This window comes from Eucyclogobius newberryi, unplaced genomic scaffold, assembly GCF_026437365.1.
Source record: "Eucyclogobius newberryi isolate DKJ021-1_F unplaced genomic scaffold, fEucNew1.0.hap1 SCAF_1, whole genome shotgun sequence".
Classification (NCBI taxonomy): domain Eukaryota; kingdom Metazoa; phylum Chordata; class Actinopteri; order Gobiiformes; family Gobiidae; genus Eucyclogobius; species Eucyclogobius newberryi.
In genome coordinates, this window is record NW_027315723.1 from 40,794,769 (window position 1) to 40,817,749 (window position 22,981).

General features: G+C 38.5%; 1 protein-coding gene across 3 annotated transcripts in view; it reads right to left on the bottom strand.

Annotated features, from left to right (window-relative positions):
- The window catches only part of LOC140361018 (pleckstrin homology domain-containing family G member 1-like), a 52,795-nt gene extending 30,556 nt beyond the window's left edge, over positions 1-22,239 (bottom strand). For 2 of the 3 annotated variants that reach the window (XM_072446596.1, XM_072446587.1), the window contains exon 1: positions 12,528-12,817. In XM_072446596.1, the coding sequence (XP_072302697.1) occupies positions 12,528-12,537 (10 nt within the window). In that variant the 5' untranslated portion in view covers positions 12,538-12,817. Of the gene's footprint in view, positions 1-12,527; positions 12,818-22,092 lie in introns of those variants that run through there. The other variant, XM_072446605.1, reaches the window with a different exon arrangement.
- Positions 22,240-22,981: the final 742 nt, after the last annotated feature.

The window sequence follows — 22,981 nt, forward strand, 5'->3', positions numbered from 1 at the left end:
TGTATGCGTCTGTGTGTATGCATGAGCCTTGTTCTTTTGACTTAAAAAACAAAAACAACAATATTGTTTTTTTGTTTTTAAGTCAAAAGAACAAGGCTCATTCCCTCGCAGGGTGATGTTTTCCAAAGCATTACAAGCGAGCAGCAGATTGAGCTAACAAGATTACTGTGGGTCTCTTCAAGAACTGGATGCGGTGGTGAAAGAGGGCACTATTTCTTGGAAGGAGAGAAGCGTGTTACTGTGGAGGATGTATACAGACAGGAGGCTCTTTGGCACCGGGCTGGTGCCAAACTGGCCCAAATCTAATGTCCACAGACAAAGATCCGTTAGACAGCATACGGCCAACTGGCAAGGCAAAGGGGACGCACAAGGCGAGCAATGGTAGAGTTACTAACGGCAATAATGACACATGTTTTAATACTGCAAGTCACGGGTTTGGCTGAATTATATAGTATAATATAGTCATGTTATCACATGGGTGGGAGGCTCCTCCCAATGGGTGGGTCTTACCACAGAACAGTATTAATATCGGAGTTCTCGATCTAAATTCTTTTATTGACAATGACTCTTGGATGAGAGTCGAAACGTCTATTTTTTCAAACTGAGTCCAGATGACTACAACTGAAGCTTTTTCTACTATGGAACACGCCTGGACGAATGAGGGATTACACCGACATGGGTGGGTGGTATAAAAAGTGTAGGTCTGCTTAGCTTCAAAGATCTTTAACAAAAAAGCTTTAACATTCCTGAATAATGTACAAAATTTTCATAAATTTGGCACATTAAATTTAGCAACGTAAATATAATTACCGTTTGATTCCAACACCATGGAAAGACACTGACGTGCTTGATTATTACAACTGAAAACACAATTTGAGTATTCAATTCCATGTCCACTCTGCATAACAAAGGCAGAGATGCGAGAGGGGAAAGCTGAGCCTATTCTAACAGCAGCCAGCGTTCACCATCAAAGCAAGTGGTGACACAGGCCCAGCACTGGTGTGTTGTGAAAACAGTCAGATGCCCTGCAGGACGGCCCCACAGAAGCCTCATGCTCCTTCAAACCCTATCACTTCAAAGCTCCTCAGCAAGAGACCAGGTTCAAAAACATGTGATGTAAAAGAATCACGGACCAGTCACATTTAAAAAGGCACTTTGGATCTATCGGTAGAAAGAGCAGAAAATAAAAATCAAGGGCTGAATGAAGGACAAAAATACATTTGTAATTGCATTTGGATGAGTCACCATCACCAAAATGGAAAAGTTGCATTAGTTAACATAATGCCCTCCCTACAGAACTAAAATGTCCATGTGTCTTCATGGTATTGTCATTCTCAAATCGAGAATGACTCTTGGATGATAGTCAAAATGTCTTGTTTCTCTATAACGGTGTCCAGATGACTACAACTGAACCTTTTTCTACAATGGATCGGAGCAGGAGAAAGTTTATTTCAGTGACCGTGACGCTGCATGATGTGAGCGGCCGAACAAACCACCGCAATATTACAACTTTATTACTGATGTTGGGGTTATAAAGACGCGGATCAAGGTAAGACATGACAATACAGGCCAGCAGACCATTATACTAAAGTACACTTTACGAGGCTGTGTTCACCAATTAGCCTGAAAATATTTGTGACTGATGATAGAGACTGTCATAAAATTTCCTCCTCACTTGCCATCCATTTCCCCCGTTTTGATCGTCACACTGGGGTTTAAAGTGGTTGCGTTCAGTGCGCTACGGAAGCCTGTTTAGAGCATGAATCACTAGTTGGGCCGAATCAAGGCTGGTTCGCGTTCACACCACAAGCGAACCGCATTGGAGTTCACTTGGAATCGTACTGACGCCATCTCCAAACATGGGTCTCGGTATGGACTGTGTAGGTGTTCTGAACTCGAGTTTTATTGAACTGTACAAAATGGTGTATGTGTGAAAATACCCCAAATTTCCAGCTGTGAGGTTCCTCTAATGTTTTACGGTAAAGGACAAAGGCGACATAATTTCAACAGAAGGCCCAATGTTAGTCCTGAGGGCAGCCCAAATACATGAGACAGCCTTTGAACAAACAATGAGAGGAGGAACAATGGAGCAGAGGCTTTCTGATGTGGTGGAGAAATACATGTGTACGAGAACCAGTGAGAGACTAAACAATATTGCATTCACAAATTACAGTAAAATATTGTAGCATTAACAATAGTAACATCCTGGTGGGTAGCGAGTTTCAAGACATTTTACTTTACTGACTACCGGTAGCATTTCCTACTACCTAACGTTTCTTAAAATTATGTTATCTTTCTTATGTTTTACATTTCTTTTTATTATTATTTTTATTCAGTTTTTAATGTATTTTTTAATGACGTTTAATAATTTTGATGCCACGGTACAGTTAGTTTAACTTTTTCCCCCTTCATTAACCTCTTCTGATCTCTTAATAACTTAGTATTTTATAGGTTTCAAAGTGTGTTATGGAAATCAAAATGTGCCAGTAAAAATAAACTGAAAGTAGCTGTGTTCAAGCTTTCATCTTGCCTGGACAATTTGCCAAGAAAACAAAGATGGAAGTAAAGCATCCCAAATGCAACATGCTGTGAAACAGTCTTCTCCTCAACAAGACGATTTGATTATGAGCACATGTGCAGACCCAAGTCTGACCTACTTTTGGACAATATCAGTGAACCACTAGAACACACAAGGCTATGCTGGGCTGTACTAGTTTGCTTTTATGGCACACAAAATTCTGCATTATACCAAACACATTTTTCAATCTGGTTTATTCATTAGAAATATACCTAGTGTGTTTTGTTTCAGTTATTATTTTTGTTTGTTGTTTGAGTTTTACATTTTCCATCTCCAGAGCTCAAAAGTTCATATTTAAATCAACCATACTTTGTGCTGCTATTAGGAAGTAATCCAAGAAGTGCTCATCACTTTTCCATATTTTGTTTCAAAGCTTAAATTTCTTTCAGAATATTGCTAATCATCTTTGACGCTAGCCGCCATTGTTTTTAGCTTAATTATTTCAAGACATACAATGTTATATCAAGACCAAATCAAAATCTAATTTTATATATATATATATATATATATATATATATATATATATATATATATATATATATATATATATATATATATATATATATATATATATATATATATATATATATATATATATATATATATATATATATATATATATATATATATATATATATATATATATTTATTTTCAAAAAGCCAGAATCCACACATATTTGATACTCCTGCCACTTTCAAGTTTCTGTCAGCACAAAGACAACCTAATTGCCTCTTACAGAAATAGCCAACTCTGACACCTCTCACCTTATCAGAAGTGTTTGAAAACTATGTGTGCATTTCAACAAAAATGCAGTTGGGTTTTTTATTTTTTTAAATTAAAATCAATGGGCAGATAAGGCTAAGTGAGCTAATAACTTAATGGTTCCTGGTCATGCTAATGCTACCTGATAGGAGGCCGGTCAGTGAAACAAACTCAGCGCAAAGCAAATACAGGGGCCACAAGTGTTTCTGCTTGGAGTGAAACCCAAACACGAGCACTGATAATCATACATATTTGAGAGGGTGGTGTACACCCTGGCTCCATACTAGGACTACTGGTTTCCCCAAAGTATGGGTAAGTAAGATACAGAAAATGCTGTTATCTTGTAATAGGCTAAGCCAAGTGGCGGACCCTTGACCTGAAAAGTTAAAATTGTGCACCTGTAAGATTTAGTACTTCTTTTAAGATCTATTTTTTGTTGACATAATGTGCAACTTTAATAACTAAATCTAAATGTCCTTCTGGATTGCTTCGTGGGCAGATTCAAAATACCAGACTTCCCTGAAGATTTAATTGATCTACTATTCTTTGTGAATACCATAATTCAAGCAATCTCTGTGATCCAGACCAGATCTTATTTTAATACACATTACTTTTTATATATAAGGATAAATACTCCGTAACTAAACAGTTTTAAATTGAAGTCTCAGATATACCTTTCGTTAACAAAATATTATTTAGAACCCTTGTAACCTTGTAACTGACCCAAATTACAGAGACCATTCTCTGGTGTTTGTGTACAGAGATTTACAGGGTGTGTGAGGAGCACTGTGGGCCACTTTACAGAGAATGACACTGACATAGCCTGCTTCCAATCTGGCATTCATTTAACTGCACAAAGAGCCCCGACACTTGGCTGTCCATCAAATTTGAATATATATATATAATACATCAGGGCTTTCCCATTCACAACTGACAAGTCACATGTTTTACACAAAATAGTATTTGTAAAGAGCATTGATCCCATCAGTGTGGAATGAGATTGAGAAGTTCAAAAGCACATCCAGGAAAAACTATCTTAAATGTCTCTGAACACAGTTCTAAGTCATTTTAAAGCACCAAGGGTGCCAAAATTGCTTGTAAAGTGCATTTACAACAGTAGGAGGTGATAGTTGATGGCCTTCTTCATGGAGTTTCAGGTTCTGTACAGACTCTGGGTTCCTCACTCTGGGGTCCAACACTGACCTCTCAAAAGTGTCATCATAATAAAATCAATGATAATCATGATCATCATTACGGTATATCTTATTTATTTTCTAAATCAGCGAACTATGCTCCATGTTATGACTTTAATTTGAATGTCAAAACATGCTTTATGAATTATCATTGATTTAGTGGTTAGAATTACATCTCATTTACTTTCTTTTAACACCAATAGTCCCCTTGTGCTCCATCTGCTCCTTTAAATCACATTGTCAGCCATGTTGAGGACCATAAAGGGCCATATCCTTTTGTCCAAATATTGATCACTTCTGGTTTTGTCATCTCACTCTTTTCCTTATGAGTTTCCTGCTGAAACAATAAATCACGCCTAGAGTCATGCATTTCCTCTGTAAAAAGGTCATAAAACCACAACATGGTCAGGAGATGAGCGGTGATGATGGAAACAGACCAAACAATGAAAACAAAACAGCATTTTGTTTTCAGTGTATGATTTAGCAAAAAGAAACTGCTAAATGCGTCATGAAATAATCAAAATCAGTTAAACCATATAGACTCATATCACGGAGAGAGGATTGGAGATCCTCTAAAAATACAAACATGCATAATGTGTAATAATAGTTACATTTAGTGAATTTACTCTGAATTCACTGAAAATAATACTGCAATTATATTGTTATGCCATAGTTATAAAATAAATGTTATCTTTCCCACAACACCAAAATCACAGCAGTGATTTAATCCATAGTTTCGCTTTACTCAATTTAATCCAAGGGTTTTCAAAGATATTTAACTTGTCCCCTTCAAACCAACCCTCCTCACAAAGTGCACTTTAGGTTCAAGTTGTCAACAAACAACTACCTTTACAGCCTCAATGACCCTTTCAAATACCACACTCAGAACTGAGGTAATGGCTACGTACACATGCAGACTTCACAAATGAAAACATGTCTTATGTCACAGATGTTTGGTTGAAAATAACATTGAATGGCCATATTTTTGCTCATGTGGTGGACATAATGACTGGGTTCGAGTTACAGCAATAAAATGTGAAGCGGCAAAACAGGCATGTAGTATTTCAGGAGAATCCCGTAGCATAGAAACACATCTTTGATACACATTAAAAAAAAGGGAATTTCTACATAAAAGGAATCTGGAAAATACCCATAAGTAAAAGCATGACCAAACTGGCCAATGGAAGTGTACTATGGGCTGAGGGAGCTCATGTATGGGTCAAACACTGTTCCTAAAGCAGTTATTCTCATCTTTGTTGGTCAAGTGGTTTTCAAACTCTGTTTGATCCCACTACAAATGGGTTTCAAATAAAAAAAACACTCTTGGCCATCGTTTCTCATATTCACCAGTTCATATGAGTAAAAGAGTAGAAGGAATTGTCTCTACAACATGAACACTCAGCTCCATAGCTCTAGTTAAAATGAGCAGAGAGAGAACGCGGAGGAAAAAAAAATATTTGATAAAAAAAGAATTATGAAACATTAAAAAGAAAAATTAATCAACGCTTCTTTGGGAATGCCCCGTCTCATCTGATCTTTGAAGCTAGTGTTGGGCCTGGTTAGAACAGGGATGAGAGACCGTTGGGAATACCAGGTGTTGTATTGGGACAGCTGTGGCTCTGTGGTGAAGGCACTTCCACCACAGACCAAGGAATACTGTTGTCGTGTCCTTGGGCAAGACACTTCTTTGCCTACAGTGTATGTGAGAGCGAATGCGGATAACGGATAGAAATGAGCCCATGACTACAGTGCGGTGTGTTTACAGCATGAATATTGTGTATGTTCAATATCAACCAAATTATCATGATACTTTTCACAGTTTTCACTTATCATATTTGTGCAGCACCAGGACTTAAACTCAGGCCAAGCAAAGTCTAAAATGTTTTGGGCTCAAAGAAGACCTATTGTGCATTTGTCTGCTTTATAGTCCTCATCTATGACACCCGTGGCTCATGATATTATCTTTTGGATATGTGAAATGGAAATATTAATATAAACACGACGACAATGACGACGACGGATGACAAGTCAGCTGACTCTTTAAAAACAGAAAAAGACTTTTGTACCAGAAGAAGCCCAAGTACCAAAGTGGATGAAGCACTGAGCTAGACTCAACCCAAGGCCTTCTTATAATAAAGTTGCAAGGGGACAAAGAAGAATGGATCATGATCACTTTACTTTGCAACAATGTGCCTTTTGTTCTGATGCTATTCACACTTTCCAACTCTTATCTCCCTTCAGTATTGTCAAAAAAAACCAATTGTTTCCATGATTCTCTATAATTTCTTCCACTCCTTTCACATTTTGGCCCATACGAACAGGACATTCCTATAGGCTTGGACCATGCCTACTCCAGCATATACTTTTCTATGCAAAAATACACGGTTGGCAGCCCAGACCACCGCGGCTGCAATTTGCATTTGGAGCACACGTGTTCATAACAAGTTTGGCCTTCTCCACGGACAATTTCACTTCACTGTGAGGTTTGACGGATGAGTTTGCAGCGATCAAAAGTTCAAATTCCAGATCTCGACTTAACGTTTTGTATAAATGTATTATTTCAAACACAGATTTTTGCCATAAACAATAGCCGAGTGTTTTCCAAAGAACACACATAACCATGCTGATATATTTTGGAGGAACTTGGGAGGATTTTGGACAATGAGAAATGAGGAGGACGATGCAGTGGAATGACAAAGTAGGAAGAACAGATGAAAGGTCAGAGGTCAAACACCACCCACCGCCTATTACTCTCTCCCATTCTCCTTCCCTCGCTCATCCTCAGTTACATCTGAATCATCTCTTTTGTTGGAATTCAACTCCTTAAATCTCTTCTAGCCACTGGTCGGTGATAGAGACGCCAGCTTGATTCGGTCTGACTCTAAGGATCCAAAAGTGTCGCTGAGGATTTCACAGACCGGACAAATAACCAAAGATCGAGAGCAGAGAGGACGAGCTGGGGGCGGAATAAGAGCGGAGCGAGGGGGTTGCCCTGGCGGGTGTTTCCAGGAGCACAATGGGCAGCTGCCTTCACCATATGTTAGGGGTATAAGTACATGGTTGAAAATGTAACCCATGTGTTTAAAAATGTTTATTGTGATTGCCATTGAGCTAAATAGGACATGTAACAAGTAATGAAAGTTTCTGCACTTCAATCAAGTTATAATAAGTACTCTCAAAAACATATCTGGGGTTGTGTTTTGCTCCAAATGTATAATATCAGTAGTGTTCAGTCCAAACAATTTATGTAAGCCATTGAAACCAGGCATTTGTCTATTTTGGAATGTATATCGTCAATAAAACACAAACAGAATGAATACTGAATATTGCCAAAAGAAGAACAGACACATAATCCAAGTATTAGGAAATGACGTTTTTTAACAAACTAATTACTTCTTCAAAAGTCTGACATCTGCCCCACACCAAATGCTTTTATTGACAGAGGATTTACTGTGGAGCTCTGGATTAAAAAAGATTCATCATCGTGACGATCAGAAATGACTGAAACTCGGGTATTTAAATCCAACTGATGCAGTGAGCGGCTTCTCATTTCTGAAACAACCATGTGGAAAGACAAATCCTGTAGTCATGGAAAAGAAGTCAGGCTCAAATCATTGGCATCAAGCAGAGAAAACATCTAAGGAGAAGCAGAAACGAATCTACTACAGATCTGAACCCCAGTGAGTGTTTGTGCCGAGCTGGAGAAGGCTTTGTGCAGTGGTCACATCTCTCACATCATCAACACAAGATCAACTGTGAAAAATAATGCAACACAGGGTTGAAATACTTTGGACAGTGTGAATATCTTTGTTAAACATGTTTCCCACTTTCCATAAACTACCAGTACAGATTACCACCCTCTTGCTCCAGTGTTCATTTGTTCAGGTTAGCATTAGTTCTAGTGACACGCTGCAGGAATGTCTCGTTTAAAGCCTGATAGATGACAACCTGATGTTTAGCGTCTGTGGGAAAATGTCCACTCCCTTGAACTTACAACACCCTATTTCTGGACTGTGGCACCCACCCAAGTCCTGTGCCCACCCCGACACACTAACCCCAGTCCGGGATACCTCTCTTGACGTTGGAGTGCAGGACCCTTCTCAAGTAACTGAACCCGCTTTCGCAGTAATGTGAGGTCGACTGCAAGACTCACATGGGGAATTTACACATAACGAGAGAAATTATAATGCTTAGAATTTACAATTACAACTAGATAAATTTGGTCCAAATCACAACAAAACATGATCAAATCTGGCTAACGCTAGAGAAAACAAATTGAATAATACATTATTTTAAAATTATTTAGCACAGGGTCCACATTTTAAATATGATTTTGTTTAAAATACCTCTATAAATTGTTAAAAAGAAACAAGTTTTTTCATTCTAAAAAAAGTCTACAAAAGACAATGTGAAAAAAAAAACTTGAACTAACCTACACCACCTTTACTACTTTATCATTTTCTTACAGAATGAACCACATATGGTTCTCTCCTGAGTAATCCTGGACTTCATTTACCATGTGCCTTTTTGGAAACTAGACAAATATCTTCATTTGAACAATATACCTAGAAATTACTGCTTATTTCTTTATCTGAACTCAAACTTTTCAATGTATTAAGCACAACACATACTCATAAATCTTAATTATGTAAATTACACTTGGCCTGAGGCAATTCCCCCAACCATTGCCCACGAGGCAATCATTAGAACAGGTATCAATACAGAAAAAGAAATCTTGACAGGACAAACTGGACCTTTCCTGAATGATCTTGACCACATAAAATTAAAGAGGATCCATAATTTTGTTGAAAATTACATGCAGGATCTTTCTAGTATGAACGTTAGTAATTGAATATTATGAATTTTGGTGTAATCCCTCATTTGTCCAGGTGTGTTCCATTGTAGAAAAAAAATAAGACTCAGTTGTAGTAATCTGGACACTGTTTTTTCAAAAAACTCAATCTGGAACTGAATCTATAATTATGCATTTTTGTTAGTGTCAACAAAGCGTAACATCAATTTATAGTTCAAGTTTATTAAATCTTAAAAACTAATAGTTAAAGTACAGTTTGACATATTCTTAAGCCCTTCTAAAACTTGTGTCTGTAGAATTTAAAAATGTTCTTGATATTCTGAAATATTTAGGTTAAAAGGTTTTGATCAATCAAAGCAATGACACACGGAGTAGATTTGTGTTGATAAAAAATGTATGAATAGCAACATTTCGAGTGCCAGAAATAACTTCACAATTGTATATGCATAGCAAGTAATCTCACCCTATTTTTCCATTCCAATAGCATTAAACCATAAAAAAAACTCCCAGCTGCACATGAGGGCTTCTTCTTGGGGGGCAGATGTCTGGGGAGCAGGCATAGCATTGGAGGAGGGGGCCATTGTCTGCACCTTCAAACCAAAAGTTCTAAACAGTAATTATTCACCCCCACCGGTGTCGCTCCTCTCTTCACCGAGGGCTTTACCCATTTGTAGCCAACACAACAAAACACTGACCCCGGCCCCCCCAACCAGACCCAACTGCTCCTGCAGCCCCTAATTTGGGCCACAGGCAGCAGAATGGCATCTCAGTACTTTGTCAAACCTGCCCGAGTCAGGGAAAAGTAAAGACATGTGTGCTGGCAAGATTTCAGTGCATTTGTGTGGAATGACAAGAAGATAGTGGTCCATGCAAAGAATACCAAAACATCCTGAAAGTACTATAAATACATAATGATACAATAAAGAGGTAACTGAAGTATTTGCAGATCTTGATTATGTTGTTAGAGGTGTAAAATAGGATGTCGAGTAACTCCAGTTATGCTGAGAGACACGTCAGAGTGAATGGCCATTCTTATGTAATCTAATCGATACGGTCTATTTCAGTCAAATCTATATCTGGCATCAAGTCTTATGTTGGATTTGTGCCATTGTTAAGTTACTCAGGCAAATATATTTTAAAAGGATGTGCAAATATCTGCCCCCTGTGACCCTGCCCCGGATAAGCAGAACGGATGGATGAAGGAAGTGCAAATAAATCTAGAATTGATTTCTAAATTTAAAAGTATTAAAACACACACAATTTTTTTTTCCCAATGCAAACAACATTTGAGGACTTACCTATACATCCAAGTTTGACTATGTTAGTTCTAAGTAGTTAAACTAAAAGGTGTATTAGACAGAATCCATATGGAGGCTACTGTAATTGTAAAGTTGATGACCAAACACCTCCCAATTAGGTAAATATGGCTTTCATATACTTTAAGCTCCATAAAAATTACAAAAAGTACTGGATTCTGAACTCAAAACACTTCAATCTTCTACAGATATCAGCTTAAGCAGGGGGCAGTTTAGACTTTGCATCCACTGGGACAAGCCCTGTGCTCAGTGCGAGAAAGCAAACGTGAAGTGTGTATGGGCCAGCAGCCGGAGCAGCAGTGAAAACAAGCCTGTCCACACAAGGGCTTCAAACGCACTCGGACGCACTGACAGCTGCATGGGAACCACCATAAACGAGGCAATAAGAGAGAAGTGACCAACAAACCAACAGCAAAGAGGAGCTAACAAGTTTGGCAATGAGCAATCAAGTGGAGCAAGCCAAATTATGGGATTTATGGTCAGTTGGTTAGCATGTGTATGTAGTGTTGTTAATGTTATAGGGGGTATACATGTCTAAAAAGATCAGAGGTGAGTAGATTATAACCAAATACTGTACTTAAGTAAGTAAAAGAAGAATTAAGTAGTAAGCATCTAAATCAGGGGTGACAAACATGGGGCCCATGGGCCGCATCCGGCCACCAAGACGTTTTAATCATGCCCACCGAACACATTAAACCGTACGCTTAATGTGTAAAAATAAAGCTGTAACCCTCTTATTTCCAGTCAAAATCATTCTGGGACGCATCTGGATCCGTTTGTACTCCAAACCCACAAGTATAAAATTATTCTAAAATAAAATTTATATATTTCTACGGATTCCGTCCCTAAAACTATTTTTTTTATGAATTTACCTTCAGCTTTTAAAAGAGGATTGTCAAAACCCAAGTCCTAAGTCCATTTTCCTGTTCCTGCTGCTGATGCATGAATCTGGACTCAGTCTTTTACCTGCAGATTTGTGCAACAGTGTCCACAAATAACTATTACTAGGCTATATAAACCCATTTATTTCTTATAGTTTTTATTGTTTTACCTTTTGCTTTACCTTTGGCCCGCAACCTAGCCTGAGCGTCGAAATTCGGGCCGCGGCCCAAAATGAGTTTGGACCAATGAATGGCATTTTCACCGAATACTATAAAATTCAAGTAAATATTTAAATCAGGGGTGTCAAAGTATGGCACTTCCAAATATTTCACCATAAAAAGGGAGAAAAAAAATCTAATTCAGTTTAGGTTCAAAGGCCACACCTTTAATTAAACCTTGTCACCATTAGACTTTTGTTGACACTCTTCATATCTAAAAAGGTGGACTAAACTGGAACTAAACCTGGACAAGATCAACACTAAACGAGGACTAGGAAAAGACAAAACCAAGATTGCACCAGGACTAACCAGAGCTCAAGGTAAAATCACGTGTACTTAAGTAAGAGTAAAGTTACTTCAAAATAATGAAGTAGAAGTAAAAGCATGTAAAAGTGAGTGATAAATCTACAATTGGAACGAAGTTAATAAAGCACAAAGCATGTCACCAGTAGCCTAGACCTTTAAACGGGCTGGAGACCACTCAACTACTAGTGTTAAGATTACGATTGTGAAAAATCCCACACAAGAAGGAGGACAGTTAGTTAGTTTTCTTTCGTTTTCTTTTTTAACCATTCAAGTTTTTTATGTTTGGAAATTGCAATTTGATATTTTATTGAAGTTGAAAAATATGAATACAATATTTAAGTAACGTTGGAGTGATGATTATTTTGGATTTTTGAAAATGTGTTAAAAAGTAAAAAAAGCAATACAAAACATTACAATGATGGCACAACATGTCAAAATGTATATATATTTCTGCTTACCTGTAGGCATTATCTTTTTCTCCACCAATGTCAGATTCACAGAGTTCAATTGTCAGCCTCTGATTTGAATATCCAACTCACACATATCCTTCCAACTGCAATCTCCCCTGTACAAACTGCATTAGTAGTAGTAGAAGAAGTAGTAGCAGCAGCAGCAGCAGCAGCAGCAGTAGTAAAGTAATCCTCACGTACTTCCTCTCATTGTAAATATTCCAAATGTGCAGCAAAATCCGTCGAACCAAACATTCAGATTGGCCTTGCGAGACAACATGAGTGTGAGCCTGCCTCTGTGGTCTATTTGCATGGGAGTGAATACTGCTCTCTGCACTCAGGCTCCTCCTCCTATGGCCTAAGCCGCGCCCCCTCTCACACAGGCCCCTCCCCCTTAGGCCCCAGCAGCAAATTACAAGGAGCTGCACAGGAGTTCCACATTAAGGCCGTTTGCAGCTCTGCTTTCATCCGGCACCCTGCATTTTTTGACTGCTGCGTCTGTTCTAGTTTGACTTTTATCTTTTGTTGGAAAATTTACAACTTGTGAGTATGAAAAACAATTGGGCAAGTTTAAGGAATTTTAGGGAATAATTGTCTCTAAGATTACCAGGGCTGTGCTTAAATGTTCTGTGGATATATCCTGATACTAAACTTACTAATACAGTTCCAATATCGGTTTATGCCAATATATGTCACATCAATAATAGAATGAAATTGCAGCAGGTCAGAGACATTTTTATGGGAAGCTTAGAAGCATGAATACTTTTCCTTTTTTATACGTTCCTAAATTGATCACAAATGCCTGAGAGGTTTTTTTTGCCAATTAATGACTCACAGGGCTGGCAGCAAAGAAATCAGGATTTATAAACATTTCAACTGCTTAACACAGACATAGAAAGCACTAAAAGCTCAAAATTACTTGAACTCAATTAATATTTAGTGCGGAACTCACAGGGAAAGTTTCAGCCACTTATTTATATTTCTATGAAATTTCTTGGAGTCCATTATGTTTGACTTCACAAATGTTAAAAATGAATTAGCATTTTTTTTGCAAAACTCACCGAAATAATACCAATTTTGTGTTTTAAAATGAAGCTATACTTTTTTTTTTGGCCATTTTTCTTCTTGCCATTGTTATAGGTAGAGCTCCAAGATCTTTTGTGTCATTTTAAGTCATCATCTCTGGACTCGACAACTTGCAACTTTGTGTTACATTAGCATGTTGGGGGAAAGCTTTACTTTATCTCCCCTAAATTAATGTGTGATTTCAGTAGATACAGTAGTACTTTGTTCTAAAACGTGAGACGCAAAAGCGGTGGTACTCAAGACAAGAGCATGTTTATAGGCCAATACAAATGCCGTAAAGACTATATAACATGTATATTAAGAACACAGACAATTACATTACACATTCCTCAACTTCAACATATTTTAAGAATTGCAGTAGCTTACAGACCAGTAGCTGACCTTTCAGTTACTGAGCACTGACCTACAGGCCCACCAGACAAGCAGCTGGATCACCTTTAATCCAACAGCGTCCAGCTCTATAGATCTCATGTACAAAGAGAAACATAGGGTCCTGCTCCATCAATGAGACCAGCCCAAACAAAAGCCCCCTCGTCATACAGACATTGTGAAGAACATCAGAGCGAGCAGGAAAACCAGGCGCAGAACTGTCAAAGGACTGAAACGAGGGCCATTTTCAACCGTGGAAATTAGACAAGTTGAATACACATTAGCGGCCCGAGACAGGCATTGTCCAGATTTCCAATCGTTATAGGAGTTTGAGGACTTGCTTAGCGTTTTGTCTCCGTATTCTGGTCTATTCAAAGCTGGTCGCCCATGTATGAGGCCGCTGATTGGATTAAAATGGACATGTATTTTGGCGGCACAGTGGTATTGTTGTTTGCATTCTGGCCTCACAGGGGGAGGTCTCGGGTTGGAATCCCGGCTCGCGTGGGGCTGTGTGGAGTTTGCATGTTCTATCAGAGCGTGGATGGGGTGCTCAAAGGTTTGCCTCATTAACCTAAAACAGCCGAATCCTCCAGCTGGATGCTCCTGAAAATATTCTTAACTTAACTTTAAAGATCTTGAATCATGCTAAATGGATTGAAGACTTTCACCAGCTATTTTCTGGTGGAAAAAGGCAAAAACTGGAGCTGTGTTTTCTGCCATGCATGTTTACATTGACCTGCTTGGACATGTCTTTCAAAAGCAGAAACCAAATTTCCCTTCTTCTTGTCCTCATCTTAAAACACAACGTTTTAACAAGCTGTAGTTGGATGTTTAGCTAGTGTATCTGCAATGACCAACAAATAAAATCACAATTATATTTTAAAGGACAGTAAATATTGAAGAATTGAGAAATAAGGCAATTGCTGAAGCTTGTTGTGTGGCTTCCAGAGACACACTGCTATCGTGATACTCGAGTTAGCCGGGACACTGAGAGGGCAATAAATCATCATAGACTGACATTGTACTTTTTACAATTTTGTTACACAAGTGGTCAAAGATGCAGCGTGTTACAGCCAAGCAATGGTATGTGAAAAAGCGGTAAGACTTCAGGAGATCCGTGGAGGAGCGGTAGCTTAGGGTCATGACCCTGACTGTACGTGTGTGGTTTCAAGTGGAGCAGGTCTACAGCGAGACGGTCCGAGCCGCTCTGAGGGGGACACTGGGGGGGGGGGGGGGGACACGTGACACAATGGATCTCAGTCTGTCTCCAAAACAAATGTGTCGGCCATTAGTCAAGACTCTTTCAGGACAAGCACCGGTCCCAGCAGCATGGGATCTCACTAACGCACCAGCCCCCAAGAAAAGATAAGACCCCATCCCAATAATCCACACTGACATGGACATACTTTCGTCCCCGTGACAATTTTGGTAACGTTGTGTTTTCAAATTTTCCAAATCATATTAACCCTTACAATGGACAATACTTTTCCTCAAATATACTGTACAAAACATAAACCTGATCAGTACGTTTAGTTTATAGTGTTGCATGGGGCGTTTATGATTTAAAGGAATTAAAATCATACCACTGTTGGCTACACAGAATTCTGCAATGATAATTTGACATTATTGTGGGATCTTTCCTCTCACGGATTCCACTAAATAACTTTAATTTGAGCTTTTTTGAGCAAACCTGTCTGTGTGAAGTTCAAGGCTGGCGGTCAAGTCTCAATAGCTTCACGGATTACTTGAACAACATAAAATAAGCATACGACAAGATGAGCCAAACCTTTATCTGTGCTGTCTATAGTAGTAAAATATTTAAAGATCAGGTTTTCAAATTGGACAAAAGCTCCATAACATCCCTGGGACTATCCTGTTAGAAAAGGGGTAACTCGGATTACTGAGCACCCAGTGACCCGTGATGCCCCTAAACCCTTGGTCCAAACACTATGTCACCCTGTCCCCATCCCCCACACACGGGGCATCCAATAATGAGCATCTATGCCTCTGTCTCCCAGAGCAGGCAAGCACAACTGAGCTGCATAAGGTTCTGAAATTCAGGTTTTAGATAGCAAAACTTGTTTTTTTTCTTAATCATCTTCATATTTTTAGATCTTGAGCTCTGCTTGGTTAGGAGCAACTAACGTCAGTTTTTCATTTTCTGTACAATAAGTCACCAACTTGAACATTGTTTGTTCAATCTTTTAGCAGTAGCTGCAGGTAATGATACATTTATGAATAAACTAAAATACAATTTTGATTTTTATCTTGACCACAAACATGGCCGAGGTTTGGAAAGGAAATAAAGGAGTTTCAGCTGAAACAGAAACTCTGGGCTGGACTCCAACCAAAACGATAAGCATGTCACAAGAGTTTTTGCACATTTGAATATGGACGTGTGCAGGTTTCACAGTTCAAAACAAACAGCTAGTGCAGCATATCTACTGTACACGATGCTGACGCACAAACACCCTGATCGTTTGGATTTTCCTCAACTGAACATTTATGGTCTCAAACGGGCTCAACCAAAATATGCTTTTGTATGCTTTTATTAGTTTTTGATTGAGACAAAATAAAACTAGAATAGAAAAAAGTGCTTTATTTTTCGTCATGCCCAGCATTCAGATTATTTATTATTCAATAATTTCATCATTAGTAGTTGTAATATTTTGCTCAAACACATGGCAGTAAGAGAACATGTTTATCTCTATTGTCCACTAACATTTAACGTCGTCTTCTCTTTAGACTTCACCCTGCTCCTCTTTTCATTGAAAACACATTGCCCAACCGCCTCCTCTGTCCTCTTCAGTGTCCACCACAGCCCGAGCCCCTCCACTAACAAACAGACCACCTTCACACACAGAGGGAGCTGCCATTGATGCATTGCAGTTTGCCTTGTTGCCTATGGAGATGGTCATTTGGCCAATTGGCATCCGGGAGACAGTAAAGTGAAGTGAAGTGGAAAGGAGAAAGCCGTACAAGTCAATACGGTGGTCTTCGTAGCACGCTCGGGCAATGTAAACACCAGGCAGGGGCCACTAGGTCTAGAGGAGGGTCTGACTGCAGCACATTGTTTTCCAAGAGTATTGTAAAGCTACTTAAAAGCTCTCTCCAGAATGATATGGTGGTTACAGAGGTCAAAAACACGTCAAAGCTAAGTAAGCTTATTTGTCTATTGAGAGGACCTAACAGAAGGACAGTTCACACACCAGATTCCTCCCCTAAATCTACTGCTGAAACACACACCTTCGTCAAGTCCATCAGCCGCTACATTTACACTGCCTTTAACAGTGTACCACCTCCTGTTCTCTTCTACATCAGTTCAGCTTCCACTACCCGGGTTTAGACTCCATTCTTATTTTTATTATAGGGCTAGGGTAAACTAGTGAGCAATAATTGTTTGTCGAATAGTTTATTTCTATTGTACATTGAGAATTTTTGATTAGTCAATTAATTGTTGCTGCCCTAATTTCTATTATCTCATTCAACTTTCTACTTTCTTACTTTGATAATTTTCTGATTAGGTCTACGTGCCGAAAAATCTATACGTGGTATACACTTAATACACATTCTAATGTATTTGTTTTTGTCTGTTTAATCTCTCCACATTGAAATGCTTTGTTGAAATTAAATATAAATATCATTGCTAATAAAGAAGTGAGATGGGCAAAAAGAAAACAAAAATATGGCTTAGTCATTCTTCAAACATGCTAAAAAAAAGTGACGCGAGTATATTACTCATCCACCAAAGACTGACTGATTAAAAAAACATTCTGTGATAAAAATCTTCCAAAATACTTTAACATAAAACATTATAGAACATTATAGAATATAGTCAATCTAAACTGAATTTTATTGCATTTAAAAAAATATCGTTCACATTTTTTTTCTACAAATAAATTAATTTACAACCCACTTTGCAAAAACTTAAATTGTTCTATCTGGCCACTAAATAATTTTCAGCGCTGTGAGTTGCTTGATTAATTGCCAAACATTCCCAAGCTGAAGCTAATCAAATTTGAGTCAAAATAACAATGTTGATTAAGTGAAAAATATGACTATTCCTGCGTTGTGTTTGTATAGAGTTACCACATACTTGCAGGTCCTCCCTGGGGCTTAAGTGGTGCGTTCAATGCCAACAGAACTCCAGGAATCTCCAGCTCTGTCCAGCCACAGTTCTGGCAATAGTGAGAGTCGTGGTTTATGCAAAAAACAAGGAACTATGAGCCAAATGTAGCCTCCAGGAAAACAAAAGGCATTCCTGAAGTCCAAACCACAAAGAGCTTCACTGGACTGGACTGGACTGGACTGGACTGGACTGGACTGGATATATATATATATATATATATATATATATATATATAAGTTGCTGTGAACTGGATAAGCCGTTGTGATCACGAACAATGTTGGTTACAGAAGTTGTAATAAAAATGTCCATAGACTTCAGATTTCAAAGAGACAATTGCAATGTCTTTAAACAAAGTAAAGTAAAAGCTGAACCACTAAAAGCTGCTTTTGATTTGAGTGAAATGTCCTCAGAAAAGTGAATTGTTTAGTTACTGCCCCTGCCTTGACACTAATCTTAAAAAAACAACAGAAAGAAAAATAATATATTTCTGAGCTCTGACTACCATCAATCGCTCATAGAAAAGTGGGCAACAGCTTGGCATGGGATCCAACCGCCATAATTCACTTGCCTGGCCAGCCAAGAACACACACCTCTTCAGTTTTGTCCAAGAGTCTGTCGGTGTGAGTCTGGTTGAGTTCAGCTGCACATGATTGACAGGTGGATTAGCCAATCAGGGACAAAACAAAATATGGCTGCTTGACACAGTGAATCAGTACAACAGTACAACACATTCGGCTTTGTTTCACATGTGTACGCTGCACACGTGAGGGTCATACGAACGGCTCTTTTGCCTCCCAATACTGAACAGAATTCAGGATAGAGCGTACCATTACACCCCTAACCATGACATAACCACTTCATAGAAAAGCTAAATCCAATGATTGTCAATAAAGAACACAATAGGAATGCTGTACAGACCCGCGACCTTCTTGTTGTGAGGTGAGAGTGCTAGCTGCTCTGCCACTCTGCCCCCTACATGTACATACCAGTGTAATGGACTCGAGGACATAGTATATGGATAAAAGATACTTGAAGAGTTGAGCAGTGATTTTATTCATGTTTGTGTTGACTTTTAAGTTTTTGTGTTTAGGGGACAGAGTCGAGTTCAGGATGTAGAGCATGAACAGGAAGTGTGTTTGGCCCCAGATTAACATGCACCACTCAGGAAGAGACCCTCGGCTCTCAGGGACTTTTCCAAAAGAACTACACGCAGTTATAGTACAAAAGTGTGTGGTTTGTAACTTGTTTAAGTGGTATTATTTGAGTACATTTCCAATAGAGTTTCAATAGTAGCAGTATCCATTATTAGAGCAGCACAATTATCAAATCACAAAGTAAATAAAGTATCACGGTTTTGGATCATGCTGACGGCCCCCGAGCTGCAGTTCATGATGGAGAGCAGCGGATTTTAAAAATAGCAGTGCAAAATGTCTTTCTTAACCAATCCTTAGTGCATCACTGATACAAAATAAAACATAAGAGGACCAAGAAAGTAAAGACTATAGTCAAGGCAAAGGTGATGAAGGAGAATAAACATACATGAATCACTCTAAATACAACTTTAGGTGGATAAATATAGTGGGAAAGTAATATAAAAGACACATGACTTCCTATTTGTAGAGTCACGCCAAAACCAGCCAGAGGAAACCCATTTGACCATGTGCTGTAAAAATCTCTAATCTGGCAACCAATGGCATTACATAAAAGTGAAAGAGTGAGGCCAAGTGGACCGCCACAAACTAGTTCATCCACTTGTGCGCTCGTCTTCATAGTGCAGCTGTATTTAGCCGGATCGGAACCAGGACAGCCCACAGAGGAGCATGTGTGTCAGGTTAGACAAGTGTTCCAGCACAAGGACGTTCACTCTGATGCATGTGCAAGTATGAAGGGAATTTTGAAGCATTATGTCCAGCCAAAAAAAACAGCACAAGTATTCCATGCAAATTGTGGTAAGAAATGGACAATCATTCAAAAATCTGCTTACGTGCTTTAACAATAACCATTTGAGATTCTGTCATTTCTAATTGTCAATGATCAGCTTGGGTTGTTTTAATTGAGAGGTTCACTGCCAATTCATACTAAGGAGGAATAAACCTTTTTTTTTGGGTGATATAACTGTCATATTTTGTTCATTTTCAGGTAATGATGAGATTATTTTCCCAGATTATTGCACCGAATCACCAAAGCGAGTTCCTAGCCTGACAATGGCAATAAACCTTTTCTGATTTTGTTGTGTTGCCCAGCAATATCTAAAAACAAACTCATTTTTTGTGTGTGTGCTTATGTTCACATGTAAAGGGTAACTGTGACTCATTATAGCACTTTTAAGTAAAAAAGCATCACAGCATCACATTTTATTACTTAAGAGAATGTTTTACCGCTGTTATCCTGCGTTACTGCGTCAATCTCTTCAAGTGGTATTAAAGGTGCACTATGTCATTTTTGTGATGGAGGGTCCGTCACAAGCTTGTCTCCATGTGATGTTATTGCTTTGCCTGGAATACTCATGGCATTTAACCCTCTTGTGATTATTGAATTACAAGTGTCTTTACTGATTACAAAATTATTGAGAGCGTGCTCACCTCTCCACAGATCTGACCTGAATCTTGGTCTAGTGATGTCACCAGCTTGTCCCATGGAGATAGATTTAAGTCATAGTGTGGAACATTAATGGCAAGTAATAACATCTCCATGGACTCTTCCACCACAAAACTGATGGGGCTACAACTAACAATCATTTTAGTAGTCGACAATTATAGATTGATTATTTTTATTGTTGAGACCTTGAGATTTTTATAAAATATAATAATAAAGGTTGAAATGTGGTGACTTGTCTACACAAGTTTTTTATGTATTCTTTCACATTTAGATTGATTAATGTTGTGTTTATTAAAAAATGTTTCTGTATGTGTTTTATTGTCTGTTTAGTTCAAATAACAATGACCATTCTCAAAATACTACAATTATCTTATAGTTAAATAGTCTATTAAGATCTAGATTATTCTGTTTTATCATTGTTTCATCATCAATAAAAGTTACATCATGCACATTTTCATTTACTCCCCGCAATATTTTCAATAGCAATATCAATTTGTTATTGTGACAGGCCTAGTTTTGTCCCACTATTTGAGAACTGTTGTAGTCTTTCTAATATCAACATGCAGTAAAAGGTGCTATCAGAGCCAGCCTGAAATTAAACGGTGCACGGAGTAATTGGTGAGCAGTCAGAACAAGACTCTGTGATTACTATTGAGGAGAGACTGCGGTTTTAAAGATTGGAGGATAGCAATTGGCTCCAGTGGGGATTCTCCTGGGCAAAAACAATAACCTACACTAGGATTAAACTAGAACAGAACTAAACCAGAAGCAAATATAATTGAATAAACTACAGACTAATATACCAGATCCCTTCCAATACTAAAACAGGACGAACCCCAGTCAAAACAAGAGCTAAAGTAGGTCTTAACCAAGGCTTCAAATGGAATAAACTTCGACCAAATAAAGAAGCTAAACCAAGTCTAAGCAATTACCAAACCTGGACCAACCAGGAATTAATCAAAATTAAACCAGAACAAAACCAAGAGTTCAAAACAAGTGATTCCAGGACAAGACAGTATTATATCTGCTTATATCAGCTAACTTTGGCACATTTATTGTTTGATTAATGTGCAATGTCCCTGTCAAAATAAAAACATAAATACCTAGACTTGCAGGGGCACTTAATAAGAAAAATAACAGGATAAAAAAAAAGACAACGCCAATACAGAACCAGGACTAAACTATGACTTAAAACAGGTCAAAGCTGGACCAAACCAGGTAATGAGGCTTCAACCAAAAGACTAAATCCAAGACTAAAACAGACTTACAATATTTTTGTACTGAAATGTGATAAAACTGATGTGATTCAACTTTACCTGGAATCATTGGTGAGTAAAACTAACTATAAAAATGTGCCTATAATAAAATCTAAAAGGTTGACCCATCACTTACCTTACACTGACCGTTCCCATCAGCAGAAAATCACTTGTTAGTCTCCTATCCCAGGTTAGCTCCATATCCTTTAGGTTTCAGACAGTGACAGGACGGACCTGTGGGCATGTTGATGAGCGCTCTGGTCCGTGCATGTCCACTTCAGAGCGATGGAGAGACACCGGAGTGAGAGGGAGCGGCAGAGAGAGAGAGAGAGAGGAGCAGATGTCCACTGGGAGGAGGCGATGAGGGGGAGACAGGAGAGGAGCGCAGCCCATTTCCTGACCAATTACAGCAGCTCCACAACAGCCCACTCCAACCCGACCTTCGACGCTTTACTACAGAACTGGGGCAGGCTGGAAGTGAGACGAAAAGGGGACATATTAATTTTATTGAAGTTGTTTTTAACGATTATGTTTTATCTATTTCATATTTTTTTATTTAACCAGAGGTTAACCCATCGAGATCGAGACCTCTTTTTCAAGAAGACCTGGGGGAAAGTAAAGACATAACGGCACACACATTTGAAAACATTACACATTTAAAAGACAAGCAAGAAATAGAAACAAAATCTACTATTTAAAAGCACAAAGATTCTTTTTCTAAAATTCACTCTCTTCGTCTTTTAAAATTGAACGAAAACCCTTAATTGAGACCATTTCACACAATCTCAACTCTGACTAAAAGTTCAGTTCAAATTGGAAACAAACGCAATAGGATTTCCCTGAGAAGTCATGATCTGATTGATATCATCCTGTACGGCCCATGCGAGAAGGCTTTTGTTTTGTTTGCATTCAATACTAGTTGTAGGGACCACAAACGAGACTGCACTATGACAAAGACAGACTGTAATGTCTCAATGGCCCATTCAAGCAAAAGTAAAGTACCGCATCATTGTCATAGAAATGGT